A 14,855-nucleotide genomic window follows, 5' to 3' on the forward strand; every position below is an offset into this window, starting at 1 on the left:
TCAAGTAGCGATGTTGTTCTGGTGCCGCCGCTAATATTTATTAGTACTGTTCATTCTTTTACTGTTTTGGCTCACACCTTGCTGTGACAATATGTTATATGGACAGACCTAAGGCCCATGTGGAGACAATATCAAGTATAAAGTAGTTGCCAACCTCTTTGAAAAGTACAATACAAACAAAAGAAAAGTTTTTTATTACATTTTTTAATGTCTTGTACTCTATTGACCAGCTGACTGTGTGCAGGGTGTTCCACAAATGACAGGGTTCTGTGAGGCTGTGCGCAGCTGGCTACCGACCTTGCGCAAGTCCGCGCAGAGTTTCCCGGTTGTGTCGTGGGATAGCTTCGTAGACGCTGTCCGAGCACAAGTCAACCCTCTGGCTGACTCACAGCACTTCAGTGAACTGCTGACTCAACTACAACACATGGGCGAGGTAGGGCTGTCATGAGACACAATTGGCCTACATATTGGCCTTGTAGTAACTCTAAAAGTGATAATTAACTGATAGGGTTTCGATAGTCGCTCGATGTTGAACCATTTTCAATGGGTAAGAAGGAAATCAACCTCCCCTGAATTTGAATCACCTTGTACTTGTATGATATTGTTGGATGGAAACAGACCAGTTTTGTTTCAAATATTAACACTTACACCTATTTGAAATTTATCACAAATTTTAATTTTGGCCCTACTTATCGAAAGTATTCTTAGGAAAGGGCTCTAGGCCAAAATAGGTTTTATTTTTTTATTGAAAGGAAGAGCAGGCTTACCTAAACAGTGGGTTGTAGTTTTCTCAATAGGAAACATGTTTATATTCACACACAAAATTGAAATATTTCATGGTCACTGCATGGCTACTACATGGTCACAAAGAAAGTAATATTGCAATGGTCAATTGCACTATTTGGCACTATTAGACCATTGTAATCCTCTTTAATTCCCATGGAGGTAGAGGCATTGAATTTTGTATTCTCAAGTAGTGATCCCATTCATTTGGATTAGCTGTACTATTTTTTGTCAAAAAAGAACGTATTTGAATGAGCTACTGACAGAGTACTGTACTCTCTATTCTTTTTTCTCCTTTGGGTTTTGTGATTGAGATAGTTAATGTGACATAAAGATGCTATAGCTCAAAAAGTCGCCCTATCAGTTTGACATTGGCGCATTCAACAGAAATCAGTAAGTTATATCAGCACACTCTGTCGGCGACTTTATCAACTGTGCCCATTTTGATTCTAAAAGTCAAAAACTGACAACAGTTTTTACTTAAGGGTGGAATGTATAGTTCTATAGTCAGTTGTTAGTTTTTCATCTACGGTGTATTGCCACCAGGTGGTGTATCTCAAGTCCTGCCTACACCCAGATCTGCTGGTGTTGTCTCCACAATGGCTATGTGGGCCGGTGCTAGGACAACTTCTGTCCATAGACTTTGTCGCCCACGCTCGTATCACAGGCTGCTACACAGTGGAGGACTTCCAGTCGGCCTTCCCTCAAACTGACGCACTCGCACTACTGCAGGTCCTTGAAACTCTACAGCTCTGCATACAGGTTGGCTGGGTCCTCATTAATTTCTATTTGAAATTAATTTTTCAGAATGAGTACTTGGTAAGCAATTACAGTAGAAGCTCACTAGTCCAACCTTGGCTAGTCCGACTACTCGCTTTATCTGACCGTGCCATTGTCTATCGGTTACAATTCTATTGTGATAATATCTTAACCACTTCCCATAGTCCTTTGGACATCATCACTGTCTCCTGCAATGGCTGCAGAAATCGTTTTATCATTCGCGGTAACTGAAACATGATTATCATTTTTGCGATCGTGGCAAATCTTATACGAATACTGTGCTAATGGAAGAAACCATCATCGTCTTCGACGATCGCAGCAAAATATTTAACATCTCCCGATCTCGCTCCGATTAGGGGTCATTATCATCATCGTCTCCTGAGTTCCCAGAAACGTTATCGTTGTTATCTGTGATAGCAGCAAACTCCTTAAATATCTCTTGTGCTTAACATAAAATCACTATCGTCTCCCGTAATTGTGTTGGACAACATAAGGCCTATCATTGTTTTCCGCAATGGCGGCAAAATCCTGAACTGCTGCTCCTTGGATAATACGGCCTTCTCACTGTTCCGACCATAGTCCTTGTCTCGTAGGTAATGGAGTAGTGGGATTGTGCTGTAAACAAGTGTGTTGTGCTCTAACCATTGACTTTTGAATACTTAAGTTCACACTCCATTGATGTGATCCATGTGAATACTATGTGTTATATATTATCTATCTGTCATACTGATCAAATTAGGAATATGCATTGTTTTTAGCTTGTATCCGCCATTGTTTCACATTCATAAACAGATTGGCTCAGGGGCCAGAATAAAAATTAATCCATTTTGATTTATGGACCATTTGTAGCCAACTGCTGAATGAACCATTCATAAAGTCTACATTTATCGTCTGATATTTACAGTGTGATGTGGATGGAGAGCCGGAGTATGAGTTCCCATGCTACAACCTGGTGGAGACTCTGGAAGGTCTATGGGAGGAACACGACCCAAGATATAAACAAGCTGTGTACGGAGGTGTCAGGCTACACACGCCTGAGGGAACCATGCATCTGCTACACTCTGTCTTCCCTAGGATCCAGGTGAGTAAACCATGCATCTATGCACTCTGTCTTCCCTAGGATCCAGGTGAGTAAAACATGCATCTATGCACTCTGTCTTCCTTAGGATACAGGTGAGTAAACCATGCATCTACGGCACTCTGTCTTTCCTAGGATCCAGGTGAGTAAACCATGCATCTACGGCACTCTGTCTTTCCTAGGATCCAGGTGAGTAAACCATGCATCTATGCATTCTGTCTTCCTTAGGATACAGGTGAGTAAACCAGGAATCTACGGCACTCTGTCTTCCCTAGGGTATAGGTGAGTAAACCATGCATCTGCTACACTCTGTCTTCCCTAGGATCCAGGTGAGTAAACCATGCATCTATGCACTCTGTCTTCCCTAGGATCCAGGTGAGTAAAACATGCATCTATGCACTCTGTCTTCCTTAGGATACAGGTGAGTAAACCAGGAATCTACGGCACTCTGTCTTCCCTAGGGTATAGGTGAGTAAACCATGCATCTATGCACTCTGTCTTCCTTAGGGTACAAGTGAGTAAACCATGCATCTATGCACTCTGTCTTCCCTAGGATCCAGGTGAGTAAACCATGCATCTATGCACTCTGTCTTCCCTAGGATCCAGGTGAGTAAACCATGCATCTATGCATTCTGTCTTCCCTAGGATCCAGGTGAGTAAACCATGCATCTATGCACTCTGTCTTCCCTAGGATCCAGGTGAGTAAACCATGCATCTATGCATTCTGTCTTCCCTAGGATCCAGGTGAGTAAACCATGCATCTACGGCACTCTGTCTTCCCTAGGATCCAGGTGAGTAAACCATGCATCTATGCATTCTGTCTTCCCTAGGATCCAGGTGAGTAAACCATGCATCTACGGCACTCTGTCTTCCCTAGGATCCAGGTGAGTAAACCATGCATCTATGCACTCTGTCTTCCCTAGGATCCAGGTGAGTAAACCATGCATCTATGCACTCTGTCTTTCCTAGGATCCAGGTGAGTAAACCATGCATCTATGCACTCTGTCTTCCCTAGGATCCAGGTGAGTAAACCATGCATCTATGCACTCTGTCTTCCCTAGGGTACAGGTGAGTAAACCATGCATACATATACTGCACTCTGCCTACAAAAGTATTTTTACAAACCGCATAACCTGAACAAAATCATACCACGGTAACACCCTTGAGCATAACCTACAGTCTCCACAACCACGGCAACACCCGTGAGCATGACTCCCGCGACCACGGCAACACCCTTAAGCATGACTCCCGCGACCACAGCAACACCCTTGAGCATGACTCCCGCAACCACGGCAACATCCTTGAGCATAACCTACAGTCTCCACGACCACGGCAACACCCTTGAGCATAACCTGCAGTCTCCGTTAATTTGGTAATTTTTTTCTGTGACCACAACAACACCCGTGACTCTAACTTGCAGTCTGCGTGACTTCGTTAATCGTCTCATTTTATATTCTTAAACTCGCCTTGTGCTCGCTGGGGGCTCCGCCCCCAGGCCCCCTTTTAATAGTAGCCGTGATGAGAAATGTTCACGGGGGACAGGATGTTGTCCGGAAACATTTTTGCTTTTTGCGTAAAAGCCGTAGTGATAACTTGGCAGTTGTGAAGTAGAGGGGTTGTTTAGTACAAACCAAACCAGTCTTGACATGTTAGAGTCTCGATGTAGCCCCGGTGCTATGATAAATTAAATTTGCTAAGTCACAACCTCTAAAACACTCTTAACATCAATAAGCATCGATATAAAGTTTTAGGAGTTCGAGTGAGGTAAAATAATATTTAAAATAATCTTAGGCCCCCTTCGGGGGCGGGGGGTTGGTGAAAATTATCGGCATGAAGAATGGACCACTTGCGCAGTAAAATTCACGAAAAATAAGGAAAATATGGTAAAATTTCAGGTTAAAAAACGAATTTGGGGTGGAGATGGGAAAAAAATTAAACTAAACGCATGGCTCAATCAAATCCTGGTTAAAGTTCGTTCGCTACGCTCACTCACTTTTAGGTTGGAGCTCGTTCGCTGCGCTCACTTGCCTTTAGGTTAGCTCGTTCGCTACGCTCACTCACCTTTTGGTTGCAAATTAGCTATTGTCATAATAGTAACAAAAACTACATTTCGGGACTTTCTGGGTGGTTTGGTACCCAGACAAACCTTTAAAAAATTTCAGCTCCGTAGCTACTCTAGAAGTGACAAAAGTGTTTTTTCTGTCACCAAACGCCCATATTTCACCTACTGACGTTTACGTCTAGTTTGCCTGTCGACACGTGCTAATTCTCCATAAGAAAATGCTTTGATTGGAAATCCGCCATTTTGAATTTTTTTGTGGGTTAAAATTATTAAAGGTCATTCTAGGGTCTTTCCTTTCAACGTTGGGAGCATAAAAAGTAGAAATATATATACGAAAAGTCGTTTTAAAAATTAAAAACACGTAAAAAAATAGATGATTTTTCACAATTTTTGGAGTTAGAGCGTTTTTTGAAGGTGAAGGAGTGCGAATTTCGATATGACGCCTTCTCTGACAAAACTGTCTTGTAGAAAATTTAATTTCGAACTCACGATTTTTCCTCAAATCGATTCTAGCTCTTACGGTTTTCGAGCTAGAGCCGTTTTAAAAAACATGTTTTTCCGAAAACCGAAATTTTTATGGAATTTTTTTTGGGGGGTAGAATTTTGAAAACGGGTTTTTTACGAATTTCACCGGTAATTTAAGATGCCATAGTACAATACTACGCAAATTCCAAGCCTCTAGCACGTTTCTAAACGTTTCAGATGAGCGTACGAAAATCGGTGTTTTTCAACGTTATTTCCCATAAGAATAACATGGGGGGAAATTGTTAATTTAGGGGAGGTTGAAAGGGGAAAATGCGACTTTTCGGGATTTTCCCGGGGGTTTGGGCACTAGACCTACAAAACGCCGAAAATTTCAAGTCTCTAGCACGTCTAGAAGTGGTCTAGAATTAGTATACCTGATCAGTTACACATGCGGCTGTACCTATTTTTACCCCATAAAACCCCCCGTAAACCCCCGTTCTCAAAGTCCGATCATGCTGGTTCGCGAACTCGTTCAAGTTTATCCCGCCTTACACCTTCATACCAAATTTGATCAAAATCGGACAAAAATTACTCAAGTTATCGTGCGGATGGACACAAATATATATATATAAAAAAATTGAACGAATGGTGTTTTTGGCCTCTGGGGACATCAAAATGAAAAAGTAAATCGGTCCCGGGCCTAGGTCTTACCATGAGACCTACGGTAATAGCTACTTCCCTATAGGGAAATTCGCTAATAGTATACTTTTATTATAAACGTTATTATTATTGCCACTTGTACAGTTTCTGCAAGAGGGGTTACGGAGGGTGGGTGACTTAAACAACGACTTTCAACTTGGTTGTAATTAAAAAAACTACCGTTTCACAACATTAAACATACACAAATCAAAAATATCTAGATCGACAAGAAACAGTTTTACATGAGATTTGAGTTTTTTTTTTTTTAGAGGGATGTTGTAGGTTTGGGGGTGTATAAGATGAGATTGGCCTCTTTTTTATTTTTCAAATGACTTACGACCATGAATAACTTACTAATTCTTACTTTGCCTAAGACGACAACAATAGGATCACTGACGGACAGGTAATATAAACCATTTAATACTTACTAAGACCTTAATATGCTTGAAATGCCATTTTATTGCCCACATGCTAATTCTCTTTTTTATTAACATGGGGGATATTTTAAACCATGGGGGGTTTAAAATGAAACAATAACGATTTTAATAATATTTAAGGTAATTTGGACCGAATACCAACACCGCTAAAAATTTAAATGTTCAAGCGCTAATGTGTGGGTAAGTGGGCTTATTCCTAAATTCCAAGGACACAACTATCGAAATGGGGTTATTTGAGGGGGTTGGAGTATAGATAGGTAAAAGGCGCTATGGAACAAAATGTACACCATAAAATTTTGTATACAAAAAATTTGTTTGCTTATATATAATCTTGCGTTTATATAATTTTTAATTGACGAGAATCATCAAAATCGGGATTTTTTATTTTAACTAAAATTATCCCCCCAATTTTGAGGGTTAAGTAGGGTGAGTTAAAATTCCGAAATCGGTTAAGGATGAACTTAAGGCATATTTAAAAACAAGTAATGGGTCAAACATACCCAAAACGTATTTTAACCTACTCCAGGGCAGCCAACCCCCCAAAAAACAAGGAGAAATGGCAAAATTTCAAGTTTAAGCATGAATTTGGGGGTGAAGGAGTGAAGATGGAAAAAAATGTTAAATTACCAAGTTGTAGATCGTCAAAAGTAAAGATACATAGGTAGGTGCTATCCGTTTCTTGATCAGACCTACGGTTGAGCCGCAACGGACGTTTGAACAAAAAAACATGATGAAAAATTCAAAAATGTTGTGTTTAGAGTGAAATATAGGGGGGAAGGGGTGGAGATAGAAAGAAACTTTACATTATAAAATTGTAGCTCGTTTAGTTCTAAATACAGTAAGTGTGCTCCGTTTTTTGATTAGACCAACGGTTTAAGCACAATAAACGTTTTAAAAAAACACCTTTTTCGTACTTTTCAAAAATCCGCCATTTTGAATTTTTTTTGAGGGGTTAAAATAGGAAAGTGTTACTTTTTGAAGTTTTGTGGGTGGTTTAGGACCAAGACCTATAATCGTGCCAAATTTCAGGTCCCTAGCTCTTCTAGAAGTATGTTAGAATTTGTATACCTGATCAGTCAGTCAGTCAGTCAGTGAGTTACACATGCGGCTGTATATTTAATTAGATTCGCCTTTGGCTCGCCCCTAGCTGATAGTCGTCATTAGTAGATTAGAGTTGTAACAAAGCAGGCAGTGAAACAGTCAATATAACGTTATATAAAAACAATTTCACGAATACAGTAGAGGAGGTTGGCAAGTTAATTTCAAGAACTCCACCTTAAAGAACCCCTTATAAAAAATCTGTTTAAAAGTTGCGGTAAGAGAGTATGTTAGTAAAGTATTTTTACAACTGAGTTTTTGGCCAAAGAAGGCGAATGGGGATCGTTATAGTGGAAATCGATATTAAATTAAACACGATTTAACAACTATATTAGAATAGATCGATATTTTAAAAGTTGATATCAGTTAAGTGATGTATGAAGTACACGATTTAACAACTATATTAGAATAGATCGATATTTAATAAGTTGATATAAGTTAAGTGATGTATGAAGTAAAAAGGTGATAGTAAGTTTTAAAATGTCTTTTTTGAAATTTAGGAAGGGGTGAGAAGCAATCACCAAGAAGCCGGGAAATTTCAAGTCCATAGCACACCTAGAAGTGGTCTAGATAGCACTCATAGTATTTCTCAAGTCTCGGTCAAATTTGAAGTAAACGGTTCTAATGTCCATACCGAAGTTAGAAACTTCCCATAAAAATTACATAATGGGAGGGAGAAATTGTTGAATCGGGGAAGGGGGAAAATCATTGGAAAATGTAACTTTTGGGAATGTTCTAGGTTGTTAGGGACTAAGACCAACAATCCTACCAAATTTCATATCTCCAGCTAATGTTAAAGTGTGTACACGTGATTTAGACCGATGTACCTGTATAATTAACATTAGGGAAGTCGACTATCAGGAGGGGGTCATGAAAAACGTGGGAAAAGTAGTGAAAATCGTAAACAAATTTATACAAATTTACCTAATATTGAAAGTAGGGCGTTTTTTGAAGAGTTTTCGAGCTATAGCTGTTTGAAAAAAAACGTGTTTTGTCGTTTTCAGAGGTTCGCCATTTAGGATTTTTTTAGGGGTAAAAATTTGAAAATGGGACTTTTGCAAAATTCACCGTTAATGTAACATACCATACTGCAATACTATTAATTTTCAAGTCTCTAGCACGTTTCTAAACGGTTGAGATGAGCACACCAAAGTCTTTAAATTTCATAGCTATTCTCCATAAGAATAACGTGGGGCTCGTAAAAGTGGTAAAAAACCTACAAAGTTTAACATTAAACCTAAGTTTTAGGGGTTAAGGAGTAAAGTTACGAAAAAGAATGTAATGAGTAAAATTTAAAGTAAACTAAGCAGGATACAAAGCAATAATAATATTTGCAAAAAATAATTATTTAGGTACGAAAAAATAGTGAAAACCGTTAAACATTTTTAAAAAATTTACCAAATTTTGAAATCAGGGCGTTTTTTGAAGCTGAAGGAGTGCGATTTTCGGAAAACGCTGAAGAGGGTTTTGTGGAAAATTTAATTCTCGTTCATGAAAATTCTTTCAAATCCTTTCTAGCTCTTATCGTTTTCAAGCTATAGCCCTTTGAAAAAACGTGTTTTCTCGTTTTCCCTTTTTTGGTTGGGGGTAAGTGGGAATGTTCCTCGGGGGACAGGATTTTGTTTGTGAATATTTTTTGCTTTTAAAACTTATAACTTTACATCTGCTAGGTAATTCATAAAGAGGGCGGGGGGTTGGAAAAATTATCGGCATGAAGAATGGACCCCTTGCGCAGTAAAAATCACCAAAAATAGGAAAAATAAGGTAAAATTTCAGGTTTAAACACGAATTTGGGGTGGAGATGGGAAAACAATTAAACTAAACGCATGGCTCAATCAAATCCTGGTTGAAGTTCGTTCGCTACGCTCACTCACCTTTAGGTTAGAGCTCGTTCGCTGCGCTCACTTGCCTTCAGGTTAGCTCGTTCGCTACGCTCACTCACCTGTAGGTTGGAGCTCGTTCGCTACGCTCACTCACCTTTAGGTTGGAGCTCGTTCGCTGCGCTCACTTGCCTTTGGGTTAGCTTGTTCGCTACGCTCACTCACCTTTTGGTTGCAAATTAGCTATTGTCATAAATTTAGAAAAATTATAGTACTGCACCCTGTTGCTAATGGTAAAATTTTATTAATGGGGATCAAAGAGAGGGGGGGGGGTTAGAATGGGATTGGTCTAAATATCCATAATTCACCTACTTACATTTAGATCTCGTTTGCGTGTATAAGCATGTTAATTTTCTATAAGGAATACGTTAAAAAAGCGTTTAAAACTATATTTTTGATTGAAAATCCGCCATTTTTTATTTTTTTTAGTACGTTGAAATTATAGAAGGTCACTCAAGGGACTTTCTTTTTAACGTTGGGACCATAAAAGTACAAATATATGTACGAGAAGTCATTTTAAAAATTAAAAACACTTAAAAAATCAAGAATTTTTACAATTTTTGGAAGTAGAGCGCTTTTTGAAGGTGAAGGAGTAAGATTTTCGATATGACCCCTTCTTCGAGAAAAGTGTCTTGTAGAAAATTTAATTCTGAACCTACGATTTTCCCTCAAATCGTTTCTAGCTCTTACCGTTTTCGAGCTACAGCAGTTATAAAAAAACGTGTTTTTCCCAAAAAAACTAGGGTTTTAAGGGATTTATTTTGGTGGGTTTCGGTTGAAAAAACTAAATTTTGGGACTTTCTGTGTGGTTTGGTACCCAGACAAACCTTCAGAAAAAATTTCAGCTCCGTAGCTACTCTAGAAGTGACAAAAATGTTTTTTTCTGATGCCAAACGCCCATATTTCACCTACTGACGTTTACTTCTAGTTTGCTTGTCGTAGCATGTTAATTCTCCATAAGGAATACGTTAAAAAACGATCTTTTTCATAGAAAATCTGCCATTTTGAATTTTTTTTAGTAAGTTAAAATTATAGAATTTCACTTGAGGGACTTTCCTTTTAATGTTGGGAGCATAAAAAGTACAAATATACGAACGAAAAGTCGTTTTAAAAATTAAAAACACGTAAAAAAATCGAGCATTTTCACAATTTTTGGAAGTAGGGCGTTTTTTGAAGGTGAAGGAGTGCGATTTTTGAAAAACGCTTACTAGTGTCTTGTAGAAAATTTCATTCCCAACTCACGATTTTTCCTCAAATCGATTCTAGCTCTTACCGTTTTCGAGCTACAGCCGTTTAAAAAAAACGTGTTTTTTCAAAAACCGGGATTTTAATGGAATTTTTTTTGGGGGGGGATGAATTTTGAAAATGGGGTTTTTACGAATTTCAACGGTAACATAAGATCCCATAGTGCAATACTCCGCAAATTCCAAGTCTCTAGCACGTTTATAAACGGTTCAGATGAGCGTACGAAAGTCGGTATTTTTCAATGTTATTTCCCATAAGAATAACATGGGGGGTAAAATTGTTAATTTAGGGGGGGTTGAAAGGGAAAAATGCTACTTTTCGGAATTTTCCCGGGGGTTTGGGCACTAGACCTACAAAACGCCGAAAATTTCAAGTCTCTAGCTCATCTAGAAGTGGTTTAGAATTCGTATACCTGATCAGTGAGTTACACATCGGGCTGTATAGTTAATTAGATAAAAGGGACTTAAAAATTCATGGACCCTTGTATGACTAATCTATGAGGTGCTTGTGATTGTTTGCAACAGTTGTGTGTTCTAACTATTTCTTTACAGGTCCAGTTACGGAGGACCGTGATGAACTATTGTGACTCGGAGACGGATCTGTACCAGTGGTTCCACGGGTCCAAGTTGTGCTCAGGACTGATAGAGAGTCTAGTGACTCTGGAGACATCGTCACACACGAGTCACTCCGAGTGGATAGAGATCAAAGTCCGAGGACCTCCGCATACAGCTCCAGTCTGCTTCTTCTTCATCGAGGAGATACTCGACATTATTGATCTGGTATGAATTTCTCACGGTTAAGTCATGTATACAATAGAAAATTTTAGCATGTAATATTCATTAAACTGCATTCAGTTTTAATTGAATTTATTTTATTTTTTATTTTTAGTATAAAAACAAAGAGTATATCTACTAAACTAACTATCCTCAGATGAAAGTATAACTCTCAATTGCCTAAGATTTTATTGGGTTAAACAGTATTTAAACATTTGCGTCCCAAAAATATATGATCTTGTCAATGATACCTCTGTTTTTAACTCAATTCAATTAGTTTATTTATGGCATAAAACAGTTTACAATATGAAGACTTAATTTAGTTCAAGCATTTTTTGCAATTTACATGATAACAGGTGTATACAAGCAACAAGCAGGTATATTATAAACCATCAACAATTTTTTTACAATTGCAGGATTTAACAATCTAGAAACATTAATATGAGTGACATAGCTTTCTATTCTTACGTCAAAATAAAGATTATTTATTACTATTTATCATGACTACCTTCATAAAGAAGTACAAACCAGGAGATCTCGTAACGTTTCTCACTGGAGAATATGCTCAGGATTCAGACCACAAGAAAATTGGGTTTAAAAAATTACATGTTTAGGTTTACACTCCTCCGTATAAACTATTCTTGCTACAAACTAGTTATTTCAGAGGAAGCACTAATATTAATTGTGGGAATCGTGGTAAAATGTTATATGCTTTTGCTCTCTCCCTCTCTCTCAAGCCAAAAAGTCATGCCCATTGGTGATGATGGTATTTAAAACAAATCCATCGGTGATACAAAACTAGGATATATAACAGGGAATGAGAGTCAAGACTAAGAAGCTGAATCATTGCCTTAGAAATTTGGACTATTTATGTGTTTCCATTCCCCAGTGTCCCGTAAGAAAATCTAAAAAAAAAACAAATCTATTTTGTGTTTATTCTTTTATTTTACATCATAACCATAATTTTCATTATCAAGCTGCAAAAGTCTACCCTAAATACAAAAACGGGCATTCAAAAGAAACATGTAGCTCCAATCTCACTAATACTAACCTTTGTAAAAATATTAGAGAAGATTGTCTTCCAAACTAATGTCCCACCTTGAACAGCACAGTCTTCTCACTACCCAACAACATGGTTTCCTCAAAGGCCGCTCAACAACCATAGCCCTAAGACAGTTCACAGAGTATATAACTGGACCAGCTTGAGGATGGCTCAACAGCTACCACCCTCTTTCTTGATTTCAGTAAAGCTTTTGACTGTCTCTAAACCATGAACAGCTTCTGAGAAAACTAGAAGCCCTGGAGGTTAAGGGAAAGGAAGCAGGATGGTTCAGAAGCTACCTGAAAGACAGAAAACAGCTTGTTGAAATAAATTACATCGAAAATAAATAACACAATACGCAAAGCCCACTCAGAAACCGCTGACATACATTGGGGTGTCCCACAGGAGTCAGTACTGGGTCCTGTACTATTCCTACTCCCGACAAACGACCTACCAGAAGATTTGCAAGGCCCCTGTCACACTGTCATGTACGCAGATGACACAGTCCTCACTCTTGCATATAAGTCAATGGAAATATAGATAGAGACACACTAGCACATTTCAACAAGGCCAACCACTACTGCAAAGAAAATGACCTTGTTCTTAACAAAAATAAAACCGTACAACTTATTTTCAGCAACATAAGTGCCACCACAGACATCACCCTACCTGGTTTGGAAAAGAACAACGAGACAAAGTACCTTGGCATGACCATTGACTACAAACTAACAAGGAAATCTCATGTAGACCTCATATGCAAAAAACTTTCTTCAGCCACTTACGTCATCAGAAGGATAAAACAAATAAGTGGAACAGATGCAGCGAAGGTAGCCTATTTCGCTCTTTTTGAACCTCATCTGAGATATACCATAGAGGTCTGGGGAGGATCCACTGCATTCAACCTAGAACGCGTTCTCATCCAACAAAAGAGGGCAATCAAGTGTTTGGTTGGCATTGGACAACAAGACAACTACCGTGGACCGTTCAAAGAACAAAAGAAACTCACCGTGGTGTCACTCCACATCCGTCAAACCATCCTACATGAAATAGCCACCCAACAAACCAGACATAGGGACCTACACCATCACAAAACCAGACATGCATTAGATTTCACCCTTCTAATCCACAAGCTATCACTTACTGAAAGATAACCATCCTACAAAGGAGCTAAATACTTTAACCTCCTTCCAGAACAACTTAAACAGCAAAATAATCATCCACTTTTAAGAAAAAACTCACAGACTGGCTGCTAGAAAGACCCTTCTACACCGAAAAAGAATTAATCTCAAGACCTTAAAATGAAATGTTTCTGTAATCCACCTGTAAATATGACGCTGTACTATTCTCAATGAATATGTCATAAAGAATATTGTCTATTGTCTAATGTCTAATGTCTATTACTTTATCTTAAAGTGTATTCAGAAAAAGCTTTGACAATTAGAAATACCCCCGCCGCAGCAAACCTGCAGACTAAGCGAATTTCCATTTGACTGATTTGATTTACACTGAAATGTCTACTTAAAAATATAACATCTATTCCCGATTTAAATAGAATTAGTTTAACAAGTACTTAGGTTTGCTGCATCAGGGAGGGTAAAACTGTTTTTTTGTAAAATGTTAATAGTTAGTAAGAAATAAAAACGTTTTCCAAATTTGATCAAAATATGTTCATAAACAAGCAAACTACAACAGTTTACTTATTCTCCATAAGAATAACATGGGAATTTTAAATTTACATTTTTTTTTTTTATTTTCTCCGTAACCATTGGGCGCATAATAACGCTTCAATATACTAAATTATTTGTTTTTTTAAGCTCTACAAAATGGTTTGGAAAGAAATTGCTAAATTTTATGTTTTTTAGGTCAAAAATGGGAAAAACCTATTTTTACCCCATAAAACCCCCCGTAAACCCCCGTTCCCATGGTCCGATCATGCTGGATCGCGAACTCGTTCGAATAAACGTGGGTTTACACGTTTGTACCAAATTTCATCAAAATCGGATCATTTTTGCTCGAGTTATCGTGCTAACGGAGACATATATATATGAGGGGTTGAGAGGCCAAGGGAGATATGTGACTTTTTTAAAAATGTTGTCATGGTAACGGGTTTTGTTAAAAAAGGGTGGAATTTCAACAAATAATTCACTTATATCCCTTGGCCTCCAAACTAGACACCTAAGAGTTGGAAGCCAAGGGGTATAAGTGAATTTATTTTTATTTTTATTTTATTTTTTATAACTATGAAAAAAATACAATGACATTTTTTAAAAAGTCACATATCTCCCTTGGCCTCTCAACCCCTCATATATATATATATATATGTGTATAAATATTAAGAAAACTGTAGTGATTAGAGCTGCTATTTTGATATATAAATGCATTATTAAAAACTAAGTACCCTTTTTTTAATTCATTTTATTTAACAACGACTAGTTTCGACGATTATGTCATAGTCATGTTGTTTTTATATCTAACAAATACAATAAACATTTTATCTAAATAATAAATACAAT

The 14,855-nt window shown here is 37.9% G+C and overlaps 1 protein-coding gene across 1 annotated transcript in view; it reads left to right on the forward strand.

Annotated features, from left to right (window-relative positions):
- The window catches only part of LOC129003698 (death-associated protein kinase 1-like), a 51,579-nt gene that overhangs the window by 32,068 nt on the left and 4,656 nt on the right, over window positions 1–14,855 (forward strand). Inside the window, exons 16-19 of the mRNA XM_054431997.1 lie at window positions 245–433; window positions 1,330–1,545; window positions 2,468–2,644; window positions 11,079–11,306. Coding sequence (XP_054287972.1) covers window positions 245–433; window positions 1,330–1,545; window positions 2,468–2,644; window positions 11,079–11,306 — 810 coding nt within the window. The remainder of the gene's footprint in view (window positions 1–244; window positions 434–1,329; window positions 1,546–2,467; window positions 2,645–11,078; window positions 11,307–14,855) is intronic.

The sequence above is a fragment of the Macrosteles quadrilineatus genome, unplaced genomic scaffold, assembly GCF_028750875.1.
Source record: "Macrosteles quadrilineatus isolate MER2022 unplaced genomic scaffold, UCM_ALF_1.0 Scaffold_9__3_contigs__length_116548681, whole genome shotgun sequence".
Classification (NCBI taxonomy): Eukaryota; Metazoa; Arthropoda; class Insecta; order Hemiptera; family Cicadellidae; genus Macrosteles; species Macrosteles quadrilineatus.